Consider the following 15,012-nt stretch of genomic DNA (forward strand, 5'->3'; position numbering starts at 1 on the left):
ACCCCCCACCGCCGGGACTAGAGGGGCAGCCTCAGGATGGCATGTGTGGATCCACTCCAGGGTCCACACGGCAGGTCACATGGCTAAGGAAGGGATCACAATGACAGGGAAGCCATGGAAAAAAACGCTAACGGGCTGCCTCCCAGGGCTCTGTCCCTGTCCTTTACCTGTGTGCATTCCCCAGGTGGGTCACACAGGACTGGAGAATGAGCCACAGTGAGGGAAGCTGTCACTGCTGCTTGCTCCGTGGCCATCACAGATGGGCCCCCTGTAGCCGGCTCAAGGGGCTCACGGAGTGGGCCGCTCCAGGGGCAGGCCCACACTCACCTGAGGGGAATGTCCGCCCGGAGGTCTGACTTTGGACGTCTGGCTCAAATCAGGGCTTCTGATACCATGCATAAGGCTGATGTGGCTCTCCAGGAGGGAGGGCCGAGGAAAGCTCGGGCTGTCCTCTGTGCAGTACCTGCGGGAGCACAGCCCGAAGACAGGGTCTGAGACGAAAGGCCCCAGGGAGCCCAGCGGGGCCGCAGGCACCCGGCAGGGAGGCGAGGTGCACGCTGCTTCTGGCTCCCGGGGAGAGTCTGGAGCAGGCGGAGAGCTGGCTGCGGGGGGGGGGGGTCATCAGGCTGGCCGGCTAGTGCTGGGCACTCCCCGGAGACACGGAGCTGGCAAGCCAGCCAAGGTGGCAGACAACAGCAAGTCAGAATATTTGTCCTGGCCCTGAGCCATGATCTCACTCTCCGCTCCCTGGTATCACTGCCCAGAGGCCCAAGGGCTGGGCTGGCGGTCAGCAAGGAAGAGGCCAGGGTGTGTCTGAAGCACAGACATGATGTCGAAGGCTCTCGGCCAGACAGGGCACATGGTCCCATCACCACACTCCTCCCAAACCTCAGGGCTGGTAGCGCTGACCGGCAGTGCGGCCCAGGGTGGGGGAGGTAGGGAGGGGGAGGCTCAGGGGCCACCAGGGGCTAGAAGCTGGTTCCCGACCGGCCCTGCCTCCTGACTGAGCATCTTTCCATGAGAAACTCGCTTCTCTCTCGCTTCCGACCCCCGATCTCACAGCAGAGAAAAGCCCCAGTGGTGCCGGCGACAGTCTTTTTGAATTTCAGGCCTCCTGGCTCCCACCTCCAGGCACTCACCCACAAGTATAGACTTTCTTCACTGTGTCATGGTTGTTGCGGATGTGTTTGCGCAGGCTGTTGGGGGTGTGAAAGGACTGTTCACACTGTCGACACGGGTACCGCTTCAACGTCTGCGGGCGATGACAGGAGGCAAAGCATCAGAACTATAAGGCCGTTCCGGGCGGATCTTTCTCCTCGGGCGACGTAGGAGGAAAGACCTCAGGATCTGTGGTACCCACCCTGCCCAAAGCCCCGGGAACTTTAAGAGGGCCAGCCACATGAGGGGGCTCTGGCCCACAGGACAGAAGTCCAGAGTCCGGCCCTGCGTGGTGACCACGTGAGGACACTTACCCGGCCGTGGCTCTTCCTCATGTGGGACACATAGTTCTCCCGATCAGGGACCCACTCCTGGCACTCCGGACAGGCCCAGCCAGTGCTCCTCAGCCGGGGCCTGGCCTCAGCCCTGCGATGGGCCTCGGGCCTGCCCCAGCGGCTAGACGACAGGGAGCTGCCCCGAGCAGCCACGCTCGTGGCTGGGGGCTCAGGGGGAACTCGAGAGCCAGGGCGGCCTGAGGACGTGTCCGACGAAGACTGGAGGCTTGACAGCTCGTCCACGTTTCGGGGAACACCGTGGGTGCTCTGGGGATGGGGAGAGCGATTACTGACTGGGCAAGGGGAAAGATGCACAGAGTCAGACCCCCGGCCTGAGGCGCGTGCCCTCCTCCCCAGCCTCCTTCCCCAGGGCACCCCACCTTGACGTGCTGCATCAATTCCGGCTTCTGCAGGAACAAGAGTGGGCACTCAGGGCACTTGAAGACGCCCACCTGCGTCTTGCTGGCATTCTGGTAAAAATGCTGCTGAATGTGCCTCTTCTTGTTGAAGACCATTTCACAGGAGCACTTATAAATGAGCCTGGAGAAACAAGGCCCTGGGTGTGAGGTGGCCAGGCTCTGTGCGCAGAACCTCCACCCCATCTCTGCTCTCTCTGAACCAGGGTCGGGTTTGGGAAAGCACCACTCTAAGCCGACGTGGCTACTCCCCTGCCTCAGGATGCCTTCAGTGTACCCCAGGCACCTCTGCCGCCTGCTGCAGCTCCCTGGTCTGTCCCAACACCTTCCCCGGTACACCCAAGCCACTCCGCTCGGGCCCTGGCGCTCACTCACTGGGAGGGTCTGTGAGGCTGGGTGGGGTGCTGAGTGGCACTGTGGTCCGCGGTGCTGCTGGCAGTCTTGAAGGCCATGGGGCAGAATGCACATTTGTGGAAAACCTGGCAGTGTCGCTCCTGGATGTGGCTTTTCAGCAAGGCCAAGGTCAGATGGACGACCCCGCAGTGGATGCACCTGGATGACAGGAGTGGTGGGGTGTGGGAGGCGTGTCAGACCCAGAAGCAGTGCTGGAAGAGGAGGGACAGAGGGCAGGAACAGAGCCATCTCGGGGGCCCTCTCTCCCCCTCCATCCTCCACACGTACGTCCTGAGAGCCTGTCTGCCGCCATCTGGCACAGTGAGGTCACCAGGGCCCCCCAAGCCCGAGGCGATACCTGGGAGAGAAGGGGGAAGAAACCTGTCCCACCCCTCGCTGGCCAGAGAGAAGCTGGTGGGAATGGAGAGGGAGGGGAATGGTTCCAAGACGACATAAACAAAACCCTCCGAAGTGCGACACCACTGCAGGGGTCCAAGAGGAAATTTCAGGAGGCGGCCACGGAGGCCCTGTGCCTTCCCACGGGCTGCGAGTGAGTGGGCGGGGACGGCCACTGTGTGCGAAGTGCGGTTGGGAACCGCTGCGCTGGCCCAAGCCACAGGTGGAGTAAAGCACGCAGCCTCAAAGCCCCGGAAGGAATCCTCCCGAGGGGCACCGTCCAGGGGAACTTGCGGTGACAGCAGGTATGTTCCGTATTGTCCTGGCCACGTGGTAATTTAGATTTAAATTAATAAATTACAATGGCCAGTCACACTGGCCACGTGTCGAGCGCTCAACAGCCAGACGTGGCTGGTACCGTTCTGGGCCATGTAGCTCCTAAGTGTCGGAGCACCTCCCTCGTGGCACCGTGGATAACTTTTTACTTCTTTTTCCCCCGGGTTGTATTTTCCGAGCTTTGTTTAGCGAATATATCATTTGTAGCATGTATGAACTATCTTAGACCATTTTTTCCTGAGACTGAGGCATGCTGGACTCTTCCATCAACTTCAGGCCCCCTGCATAAATCTGGCCTTCCCTTTCCTCAGTCCCGTGAACCTATGTGACCTCCACGCCATCCTCCAGCCGCTCCAGGACCTAGACCCTCTCACACATTCGTTTCTTCCTCCTGCCTAGACACATACCCCCGTCTCCCCTGTGTGAGAAAACACCTTCCCTGCGCCCAGCCATGCCCCTTGAGGTAACTTTGAGCTCCCTTTTGTTGCAGTACGGCCTGACCCCGTAACCCCGACATCCCAGTAAGCACGAGAGGCTGTTGCTTTCCTGAAAAAAAGGACATGCCTTCACTTAAAAATTCTTTGACTCCCAAATACAGCCCTTCTATTCACTACATGAGCCCGTTTTCACAGTCCACCTACATCATCACAGAATCCCACCTGGTCCTTTTTGGTTTTTCCTCCTTTTCTGTGTATTTGGGGGGTGGGGGGTTGGAGATGGAACCCCCTTTGCAAACGTAATTAGCTACGAGGAGCAGCCCACAGAACCAGAAAGCTGTCTGCAATGGCCTCTGATGTGTACTCATTACTAAATTTGTACATGCTTTAGAATTTCTATACAAGCTACTCAATTATATTTTCTTTTCTCTCCCGCTAGACAAAATAGTGACCAACCTCCAGTACACGGAAGTACTTCTACACCACAACGTATTGTGAGGAGAAAATGAAATCCACGTATTTCCAAATTCATCCAAAGTGGTCAAGTACACCTGATATGTGTAAGAATCTTAAGTGGCCTTATTTGTGCAGTCTGACCAAACTTCAGCAGGGGCAATATAAATATACTCTTCAAAACTGTGGCTAAAAACCCACTCTACGTACTGAAGAGACATTCTTCAAAGAAATCTCATGGAAAGTGAGAACATAAAGGGGTAAAAGAACACACACCAAGTCAGTGAAAGACCGAGTCAAGTATGGTTTACAAATTGATGAAAAAGCCTGCAGAAGAGAAATCTGACCGCATGACACAACTCTTTACCAATTTTTAAGAGAAAATACACAATTATAGAATCACATGCTATGAAATATGTAAAGTTTTAGAAAAGACAGAGTAGTAAAATATTTAATTGTCCTAATAATCACAAATAATAAAAAAAATGACATATCACTAAGAACAGTCTAAACTTGCTCCTTTATGACATCACTGGCCACTCTCCAGATTTTCAACAAAGATCAGAATAACTTATACAATTGTGAAATATATATAATGTATATACACATTTTACATGAAATACATACATATAAGATGTATTTTGACTATGTCTTCAAAAAAAGCAAAAATAACACAAAACAAAATAAGACTGTAAGACTGTAGTAGAAGACGGGCGCCTGGGTGGCTCAGTTGGTTGGGCGACTGCCTTCGGCTCAGGTCATGATCCTGGAGTCCCGGGATCGGGTCCCACATCGGGCTCCCTGCTCAGCGGGGAGTCTGCTTCTCCCACTGACCCTCCCCCCTCTCATGTGCTCTCTGTCTCTCTCATTCTCTCTCTCTCAAATAAATAAATAAATAAAATCTTTAAAAAAAAAAAAGACTGTAGTAGATCTCAATGAAACGGAGCATAGGTACACTTTGAGAGTTCCCTGAAAAATAGAATACCCACAGAACGGGAGGAAGTATTTGCACATCATGTATCTGACCAGGGACTTATATCCAGAATATACAAGGAACTCTTATAACTCAATAGTAAGATAATAAATAACCCAATTCAAAACTGGGCAAACAGACATTTCTCCAAAGAAGATACACAAATACCGAACATAAAAGATGCTCAATACTGTGAGCCATTGGGAAAATGTAAATCAAAACCGTAACAAGACGCCACTCCCCCGCCCCCCCCCAGAGATGGCCATCAGCAGAAGTCAGACAATAACAATGCCGGCAAGGATGCAGAGAAATAAAAAATCTCATCCGCCTGCTGGTAGGAACATAGAAATGGTACAACAACTTTTGAAAACAGTCTGGCAAGTTCCTCAAAAAGTTAAACAGAGTTACCAGCTGATCCAGCTCTTCTACTCCCAAGTATCTACCCAAAAGAATGGAAAATAAAGGGTGCCTGGGTGGCTCAGTTGGTTAAGCGACTGCCTTCGGCTCAGGTCATGATCCTGGAGTCCCAGGATCGAGTCCCGCATCGGGCTCCCTGCTCAGCAGGGAGTCTGCTTCTCCCTCTGACCCTCTTCCCTCTCGTTCTCTCTCTCTATCTCATTCTCTCTCTCAAATAAATAAATAAAATCTTAAAAAAAAAAAGAATGGAAAATATGTGTCCACACAACTGATGGATGAATGTTCATCGGGGGCATTATTCATAACGGCCAAAAGGTGGAACCCCAAGTGTCTATCAACTGGTAAACAGCTGAGCAAACTGTGGTATCTACAGACAGGGGAATATCATTCAGCCGTAACAAAGGAGTGAAATGCTGACATATTACAATGGCGATGAATCTTGGCTAAGACTACGTATTCTATGATTCCATTCCTGTGAAATGTCCAAAAGCAGCAAATATATGAGGCAGAAAATAAATTAGTAGTAGCTGAGGGATGGGGAATGGAAGAGTTATGAATATAGAGTTTCTTTTGGAATGATGAAAATGTTCTAAAATTGGTTATGGTGACTGAACTCTGTAAATACACTAAAAACCACTGAATTGTACATATTACATGGGTGACTGTATGCTGTGTGTCTAAATAAAGCTGATACAAAAAAATATATGTGAATAGCTGAAGATCTTAAGCACAACCAATACTGTACTAGTGTATCTGTCTTCTGGGTTCAGCCACAGGCCACTGAAGATTTTAATGTCAAGATCTCCAGTAAGCCCTCTGGCTGAATCACATTACACTTCTCTCTAACATTCCTTACAAAAAGGCTTGACAGGGGCATCTGGGTGGCTCAATTGCTTAAGTGCCCAACTCTTGATTTCAGCTCAGGTCATGATCTCTGGGTCCTGGGATCGAGCCCCAAATCCGGCTCCCCACCTAGGGGGTAATCTGCTTCTCCCTCTCCCGTTGCCCCTCCCCCTGCTCCCTCTGTCTCTCTCTCTCAAATAAATAAATCCTAAAAAAAAAAAAAGGCTTGACAAAGTGAATTGCTTTTGAGACCCTATGTTTCTTTTTATTCTTGCAGATGAAAGTAAAATAAAATATTGAATTAAAAGGCCAAGGTGCCTAGGTGGCTCAGTTGGTTAAACGTCTTCCTTCAGCTCAAGTCATGATCCCAGGGTTCCTGGGGTTGAGCCCCACATCAGGGTCCCTGCTCAGCGGGGAGTCTGCTTCTCCCTCTACCCCTCCCCCTTGCTCATGATCTCTCTCTCTCTAATAAATAAATAAAATCTTAAAAAAAAAAACAAGACCAAAAAAAATGCTATGAATCTATCTGTGTCATTGGAAATTCCTTGGATTCAAAACTCAAAGATAAAAATTTAAGTACTGCTTGCATTTTTAGTGGATTGGACTTGATCTTGGAACTAGCAGCACACGCTTAAGTCACAGTTGGAAAGGTACTTTCAAATGTTACACAACACTGTAAAAACACACGTTCAGGTTGTTTGGCTTAAAAATGTGGCCTGGAGGGGGGCACCCAGCTGGCTCCGTCGGTGGAGCCTGCGACTCTTGATCTCGGGGTTGTAGGTTCGAGCCCCATGTTGGGGGTAGAGATTACTTAAAAACACAACAAAAACAGTGGCCTGGGATGCTGCCAAGCAATGCTCTTCTGCAACCCAGTGGCAAAGACTTCGAATAACCCATCTCTGGTTTGTTCTGTTTTTCCTGCACTTTAGGGTCTCCATTTCCCACAACGTGCAAAAGAAGCTAGTCTGCATTTGGAAGTGCTTACACCAGGACAGAAGCCTGGGAGTCCCCGCAGCCCCTCCCCACCCCCCCACCCCGTCTTCGAGCTACCATCAAGCTTTAATGCCTCTACTCCCTAAAGCTCTCCCAGATCTACCTTCTCTCCATCCCCACAGCTGCCGTGCCTCAGCTGGAGCCCCCAGCCTCTCACCTGGACCATCACACTCGCCTCCCCACCAGTCTGGACTCTCTCCTAACACACGTCAGCTTCCCAGAGCCATCTTCCTGAAGCACAGGTCTAGCCAGACACTCCCCTGCTCCAAATCCATCTGGAGCCCCTCACTGTTCACTGGAGAAAGTCTAAGTGTCTGCCAAGGACTATAAGGCCTCGCCTGGGCCTGGCCCTACCGATGCCCTGGCCTCATTTCCCACCCCACCCCGAGTTCATCTCCCCACCCCCCCAAAATGTTCATCATTCCTATAACCTTTTGTGTGCACTGGCATCCCTGCCTGTACCCTTGCCAGACATGCTCTCCCTCTTTTGCTTGCTGGAAAACCTACTAACTCCTCTGTGAGCTTCCCTGACCACTCCTACTGTGGGGCTCACTGCTCTGTGTTACCGTCACTTTCGCAGTCCAAGACCCACCACACTGAAGCCCCTGACGGCGGCAGCTCTGTCCCAATCCCCTTTGCATCCTGAGGGTCCAGCACAGCGCTACAGATCATAATAGGTACTCGAAAAGAAAGTGATTCAGTGAACTAAATCAGTATTTTTTTTAAATACTAAAGAGAAGAAAACCTTACTAAATTTGGACAAAATTAATTTTCAGGTGTGAAAGTGATAACGTAAAAAAAAATCAGAAGATATAGAAACTCCCAACTGTAGTAAATCAGTAAAGGGGGTCTCACCGAGTGGCTGTAGAAGTTAGAGATCAATGTGTTTGGGAGGGCCTTTTCCTCCCCATTTTGATCGTTTTCCTGAAAATGACTTCTTGCCTACATTTATTTGACATGTGGAGGAGACTCAGTTTAAAATAGTTTTCTTGGTTTTACTATGAGGCCGATCGTTTTTCCATTTTCAGGTTGTGCTTGTTTCTCACAAACGGACAAAAATTCATCAACGTAAAGATACTAAAGCCCTTTGCACCTTGCAGTTCCAGTTGTTAATGGAAATTGAGAACATTTGAAAGTACTGCAATTAGTAAATGTATTATTGTAATGGTACTTTAAATTTAATATGCCAAACACAGTTAACTCTGTAAGCAGATTAACTTTATACACTTTTAAAAACCAAACTAATCCCCCCAAACCATCCCTTCAAAGCTACTTTTTCATGTTTAATTCTTTTAACTCCTTATTCTTGTCCCCCTTCCTCTTCTTGTTCTCTAAAAATAAAAACACCTATCCAAATACCAACTACCTTACTGTCTTACTAGGGCTGGGGCCCAGGCCCCTTAAGACCAAAGCTCATCCTGAAATGAGTTTGGCCCAAGAAAAGGACCAGCCACTGGGCCGCCCCCGGACAGCACGCCAGGCAGCACCCACCTGTAGCCCACCTTGCGGGCATAGTGCAAGCAGTTTTCCTTCACGTGGGTCTGGAAGTAGGCAGAGCGACAGAGGGCCCCACACTCCGGGCAGCAGTAGGGGGACTTGTGGGCGTGGATCCGCTGGTGGGCGCAGAAGCTGCACTGGTTGGGCAGCAGCATCTGGCACACCTGGCAAGTCTAGGAAAAAACACCAAGAAAGCAGGTCACGCAGGTGCCACAGGTGCTGCGAGCTCTCGGCTCTCCAACCGCAGCAGTCTGGCCTTCCTAGAACAGGGTTCAGAATAGCCACCACTACCCTCCCCCAACCATGCTCTCGTCCACCCTCCCAGGATACCCGGCACCCCCAGGCCTTGTTAAAAGTACTGATACACCCAAGCAAGCTTTGCCTCTCACCTCATTCATCAGAGACAGACTGATGCTGTATTTCCAAAGATCAGTCCTGCTTCTAGGACTGGGAGTGTTCTTTCCCTCAGGCTTAGCAGACCAGCTTTTCCTTTCCAGAGGCCAAAGGCACTTCTTCAAGTCTCAGACCCCACTCCACTGCCAGACCCACCAGGCCCTCTGCCCCCGCCCAGCAGAGGCAAATCCTGCTGGACACCTCTAGCCCAGTGGCTTAGGGACTTCCAGAGCAGACCTGATTGGCCCTCAGAAGCCCCCAGGGCAGGTGGACTGAGTGGTCTTGCCAGTGTCCATGCCCTCAGCCCTGCCTGCCCACTCGGGGCTGTGCCGAGCCACAGCTGACCACACATGCCCACAGAAAAGGGCAGAGCGGGCAACAGTTCCCTAACTCCCAGACTCAGAGAGAACCAGCGGGAGAAGTCCTGCAGCCCAAAGCGCAGACAGCCCAGGGGGAGCAGCAGCCTGCACAGGCGCCCACATCAGCACAGGCCCTTCTGAGTCAAAAGGGGACCACTGTGCTCACGCTTCCCTGTGGGGGCCACTGACCCGGGCCCAGAGGAGTGGCTTAGAGGGACAAGTCGCTGGGGAGGACAGGAAAAGCAAAACCCAGAACATGGAGCCTCTACAGGACATACAGCCCTGTTTTTCTCAACAAATAGATTTCAAGGGAAAAACAGAGAGAAAAAGGAAACTTACAGATTAAAAGAAGTTCAAGAGAAATTTTCACATTGCAATGTATAGTACTTATTTGGTCCCTGATTCAAGCAAGCCAACTGTAAAGAGAGATATTTGAACACCAACTTGATAATGATATTGGGACATTTGACACTTAGTATTAAGGTCTGATAATAATAAGAAATTATCGTGATTATCAGTTTTGAGATGTGATGATACTATATCCACGTTTTTTGTGAGGAAAACCTCATATTTTATAGATACATACTGAACTATTACAGATACAGTGATGTTGGGATTTGTTTAGAAATAATCCATGAGCTGGGAGGGATGAATGAGGAAATACGTAAAATGAGATGGGCCAGGAGTTGGCAATTGTTTAGGGAGGGTTTGTTATACCTTTCTGTCCACTTTTACATATGTTTGGGACATTCCATAATAAAAAGCCTTTTTTATATATAGATACTACTTTTGGTGCACAGCGGTAAGAAAGGGGGAAGGATGACCCCCCCTCCCCACAGGCACACCCACACGTACTTGCAAAACAGGAGCCAGGCAGAGGTAAACCACAAGTGAACAGAAATGGTCACTTATGGGGCAGGAGGGAATAGAGCGAAAGCAACAGGGATTTCCAAGACTTCAGGGAGGCCCTTATCATGTAGTTTTAAGCTTGGAATCACATAAATGTTTTACATAGGTTGTTTTGTTTTTTGTTGTTTTTGTTTTTTAATTCCAACACCTGTCACCAGGTCCAAGGTTTTTTTAAGATTTATTTGAGAAGGAGGTGGGGAAGGGGGGGGGGTCAGAAGGAGGGAAGCAGCAGACTCCACACTCAGCATGGAGCCCCGTGCACGGTTCAATCCCACGACCCTGAGATCATGACCAGAGCTGAAACCAAGAGTCGGAGGTTTAACTGACTGAGTCACCCAGGCACCCCCTGGGCCCCAGGTTTTAAAACTAGATAAAATTGGGGCACCTGGGTGGTGCAGTTGGTTAAGTGCCCAACTATTGGTATGGGCTTGGGTCGTGATCTTGGGGTTGTGAGATCAAGCCCCGAATAGGGCTCAGAGCTCAGCACGGAGTCGGTTTAAGATTCTCTCTTTCCCTCTCCCTCTGTCCCTCCCCCCGAGCACACACGAAGGCATGCACGTGCATGCACACTCTCGCTCTCTTTCTCAAATAAATAAATCTTAAAAATATATATAATTAAACTAGAAAAATAAAAACATTCCCTAAAAATTGAAGAACAGAAACTAACCTAACAAGGTATCAAGTTGGTGACATAACCATATAGGAAAAAGCCTTGTTCCCAGCGACCTTTAAAATGCAGTATTTTGACTTATACATCCTTAATGTGATCTCAGAGCAGAAAGAACTGCAAATATACCCTCGACTTTATGTAGTTGTCCTAATGTTAAAAATAATATTGGTATTGATATTTCAAAATTTGTGTGTATATATGTATGTGTGGTAGGAAAATCTTAGGAACCAAGATTTTCAGTATAAAATCAGTTACATAAAAACTCCATAATTTTACATTTGAATACCAGTATAAACTCATGATTTTTCTTCCTTTTTTTTTTTAAAGTAGGCTCCACGCCTAATGTGGGGCTCAAACTCACAAACCCAAGATTAAGAGTCACGTGCTCCACCCCCTCTTTCTTCTTTTTAAAAACATATACTTCTGGGGCGCCTGGGTGGCTCAGCTGGTTAAGCGTCTGCCTTCAGCTCAGCTCATGATCTCAGGGTCCTGGGATCGAGCCCCATGTCGTCTCCCTGCTCAGCAAGGGAGTCCGCTTCTATCTCTCTCTCTCCCCCTGCTTGTGGTCTCTCTTGCTCACTCATTCTCTCTCTCAAATAAATAAATAAAATCTTTTCTAAAAAAATACATATACTTCTTGGGGCACCTGGCTGGCTCAGTCAGAAGAGCATGCAACTCTTGATCTCAGGGTCATGATTTCGAGCCCCACACTGAGTGTAGAGATTACTTAAATAAATAAAACCTTTTCAATAAATAAATAAATAAATAAAAACATATACTTCTCAGCCCTGGCCACTGCAAAGGCCATGTAGCAAATATACCCAGCAAGCAACTCTGGTACCCAGAATGTGACGTCTAAATACCATTCCTCACTGCAAGAAACCTGGCTCTTCAGAAGGATGGCTGATTCCACATTTAGCACAAGAAATGTGCCCAGGACATCCTGTTGGGACTGAAAGTAAGGAAGCTTCTTAGGCTTCATGAGTTCATGTCCACAGGACGTAGGAGCCAGCCTGACAGAGTTCCACGACCAAAGACGAAACAGTCTGACCATGGAAAAGCGACTGACCCCAACATACCAAACATGTGAAAACCAACGAGTTCATTGTAAGAGCAACAGAGGAGGCCACCTCACGCCCATTACGGTGCCTACCATCGGAGGCAAGCAGACAGACAGGCAAAACAGAAAATGACAGGTGTTGGCGAGGATGTGGAGAAATTGGAACCCTTGTGCACTGTTGGCAGGAATGTGAAATGGTGCAACGGCTGTGGAAAACAGCATTGGGGGGGTTCCTCAAAAAATTAAAAATAGAGTTACCATATGATCTAACCATTCCACTTCTGTGTACATACCTGGAAGAATTGAAAGTAGGGTCTCTAAAAGATATTTGTACATTGTGTTCACAGCAGTGTTATTCAAGCAATACCCAAGGGGTGGAAGCAACCCTAGTGTCCATCAACGGATGAGTAGATAAACAAAATGTGGTACAAACATGCAACGGAATATTATTCAGCCTTGAAAAGGGAGGATATCCCGTCACGTGCCACAATACAGGTGAGCCTTGAGGACACTATGCCCCAAGTGCAATAAGCCAGTCACAAAAAAACAAGTACTGTATGATTCCACTATGTGAGGTACATGGAGTCAAATTCATAGAAACAGAAAGCAGAAGGGTGGTTGCCAGGGCCAGCGGGAACGGGGGGAGTGGGGAGCTATTTAATGGGTATAGAGTTTCAGTTTTGCAAGATGAAAAGAGTTCTGGAAATTGGTTACACAACTGTGTGAATGTACTTAACGCTACTGAACTGCACACTTAAAAAATAGTGAAGATGGTTAACTTTATGCTACGTGTATTTTACCACAATTTTTTTTTAAGTAATAGAGGACGGACTCTTAATACACTATGTGAAACTATTAGGACATCAACTCACTACTGTAAAAACTGTCAACCAAGGGAAATAAATTAAGTATATATCCCATTTTCCAACATAAACTATATTTCAAAGTTACCAAATAGTGCTCATCGAAGAAGGAAAGATATTTTACACAGAACTCCAGCTAGTAACTGAGAGGGAAATTATAAAATTACAAAACACCCTTCTTTAACTCTTAATAAAATTACTGACTCAAGGAGCAATTATTAACGAATATTAAAATAATTAGGTAAAAGGGAACTTTACAACGAAGGGATCAGAACATCCCCACCTAAACATACCGATCGTGCTTAGTATCTAAAACTGAGACAATCTGGGATGCCTGATTGGCTCCGCCAGTTAAACATCTGCCTTTGGCTCGGGTCACGATCCCAGGGCCCTGGGATGGAGTCCCACATTGGGCTCCCTGCTCTCCCTCTGCCTGCCACTCCCCCTGCTTGTGCTCTCTGTTAAAAAAAAAAAAAAAAAAAAATCTTAAAAAAAAAAAACTGAGACAATCAAGGACTCTGTGCCTCCCTGAAGTCATGAAATATGAAGAACATGATATTCCCCTCTGCAAACCTGCCTATTTCCAGTCTTTACTGCCAATTTCTGGTCGACAGATAAAATACAGGGTATTGAAGAATGAATTAATTGTATAAGGAAGCATCAGTCAAACCCATAATCATCCTGGGAAATTCTCAGGACGCATGAACCAGTGTCTTCAACAAATCAATGCTATGAAAAACAAAGTGGAGGACCTGGTGGGGCAGAGTGGGGAGTGGTACTGTTCTAGACTGAGAAATTCAAAGACAAAAACAAATGCTAACATGTGGTCCATATTTGGATCCTGATTCAAAACAAGCCCAACTATAAAAAGACCATTTTTGACATGAAAGGAAAACTTGTATATGGACTTGTACTAGATAACATTAAGCAAGTGTTCCTTTTGTTGGATGTGACAAGGACATTATAGTTAAATAAAAGCATAAGACCAAGAAGAAACTGTCTGTGCTGACAACATCCCAACAAGGTAGCTGGGGATGCAGGAAGGGCCCCCCTCCAGCCCCTGCAGGGGTAGGGGTATCCACCACAGGGGAGAAGTCGGAAGGCCTGCACGGGCTCTGCGCGTGCTCCCCTGCAGCCCCTACACCAACTAGAGTGAAGCCCTGCCCGGCTCCATCCCTCTACACCCTTCCCTGCATATGGCCTGAAGCCTGGGTATTGTCTCAGGAAACTCAAGTCCACCAGCCAGCAAGGTTAGGTTTTGACTCCAGACCTCAAACCTTGTCCTTTCCCCGAGACTCTGAGATCACATTTGTTGGCAGGAGATTTTGTGCGGGATCTGCACTGGGCTGAGAAGCCTGACAGCCCTCCTAGGTCCCCTCTCCCTTTCCTGTCCGGGGGCCCAGCTCCCACTAGAGGAGAAGATGCAGGATGGGGGGGTGTCAGCTGGGGATCCTACACCCCAACCTCTGAGGGCTCAGATTTTAGAAGGCAGGTGAGGAACAGTGGAAAAACACCAAGCATGAGACCTCTGCTGACAACGGTTCTGATCACATGACCTGGAAGAAGTGGTCAGCTATGCGGGCACAGCTATGTGGGGGACAGCAAGAAGACTGAAGCCCCAGAGCAAAGGGCCAGGGTCGCCACACTCCATCTGACTCATAAGAAACAATATAAACTGAGGAGAGAAGGCGAAGATGGGAGGGGACAGTGAGCCTACAGCACCTCACAGAAGGACCACAAGCCACCAAACTCCACCTCGTGTCTCCACCCCAACACTCCCCAGGCTCCACAACTCCCCTCCTCAAATGCACTCTGCACTTTCCCGCACCTCTGTTCCCTATACCTGGAACACCCTCCCCCCTCCCCCAACTTTTCTTGCAGGTCCAACTCAAATGTCCCAGACACTCGGCACCTGGCACCTGCCCTCTGCCCCCGAGGAGTCACGAGTCAGAGTCACGGTGAGGTAGTCCCTCCAAGGCACTCTGTGCAACCACGTCTACAAGCCTTTCAGCCCCAAACTTAGTCGGCCTCACCCTGTAGCAGTGAGTGGTGAGCCCTGCCTGGGCTGAGCCACGGGAGCCCCTGGAGCAGCAGTGCGACCCCCCCCCCCC

The 15,012-nt window shown here is 48.9% G+C and overlaps 1 protein-coding gene across 5 annotated transcripts in view; it reads right to left on the reverse strand.

Annotated features, from left to right (window-relative positions):
- Window positions 1–15,012, reverse strand: part of ZNF592 (zinc finger protein 592) — a 46,273-nt gene that overhangs the window by 2,398 nt on the left and 28,863 nt on the right. For 4 of the 5 annotated variants that reach the window (XM_088024929.1, XM_088024928.1, XM_088024927.1 and 1 more), the window contains 6 exons: window positions 8,642–8,820; window positions 2,285–2,461; window positions 1,874–2,033; window positions 1,473–1,760; window positions 1,140–1,252; window positions 328–463 (listed from right to left, as the gene is read on the reverse strand). In XM_088024929.1, the coding sequence (XP_087881055.1) occupies window positions 328–463; window positions 1,140–1,252; window positions 1,473–1,760; window positions 1,874–2,033; window positions 2,285–2,461; window positions 8,642–8,820 (1,053 nt within the window). Of the gene's footprint in view, window positions 1–327; window positions 464–1,139; window positions 1,253–1,472; window positions 1,787–1,873; window positions 2,034–2,284; window positions 2,462–8,641; window positions 8,821–15,012 lie in introns of those variants that run through there. The other variant, XM_088024930.1, reaches the window with a different exon arrangement.

This window comes from Eumetopias jubatus, unplaced genomic scaffold (genome assembly GCF_037043125.1).
Source record: "Eumetopias jubatus isolate StellerSeaLion01/CBP00866 unplaced genomic scaffold, mEumJub1_p1.0 scaffold_7, whole genome shotgun sequence".
Lineage (NCBI taxonomy): Eukaryota > Metazoa > Chordata > Mammalia > Carnivora > Otariidae > Eumetopias > Eumetopias jubatus.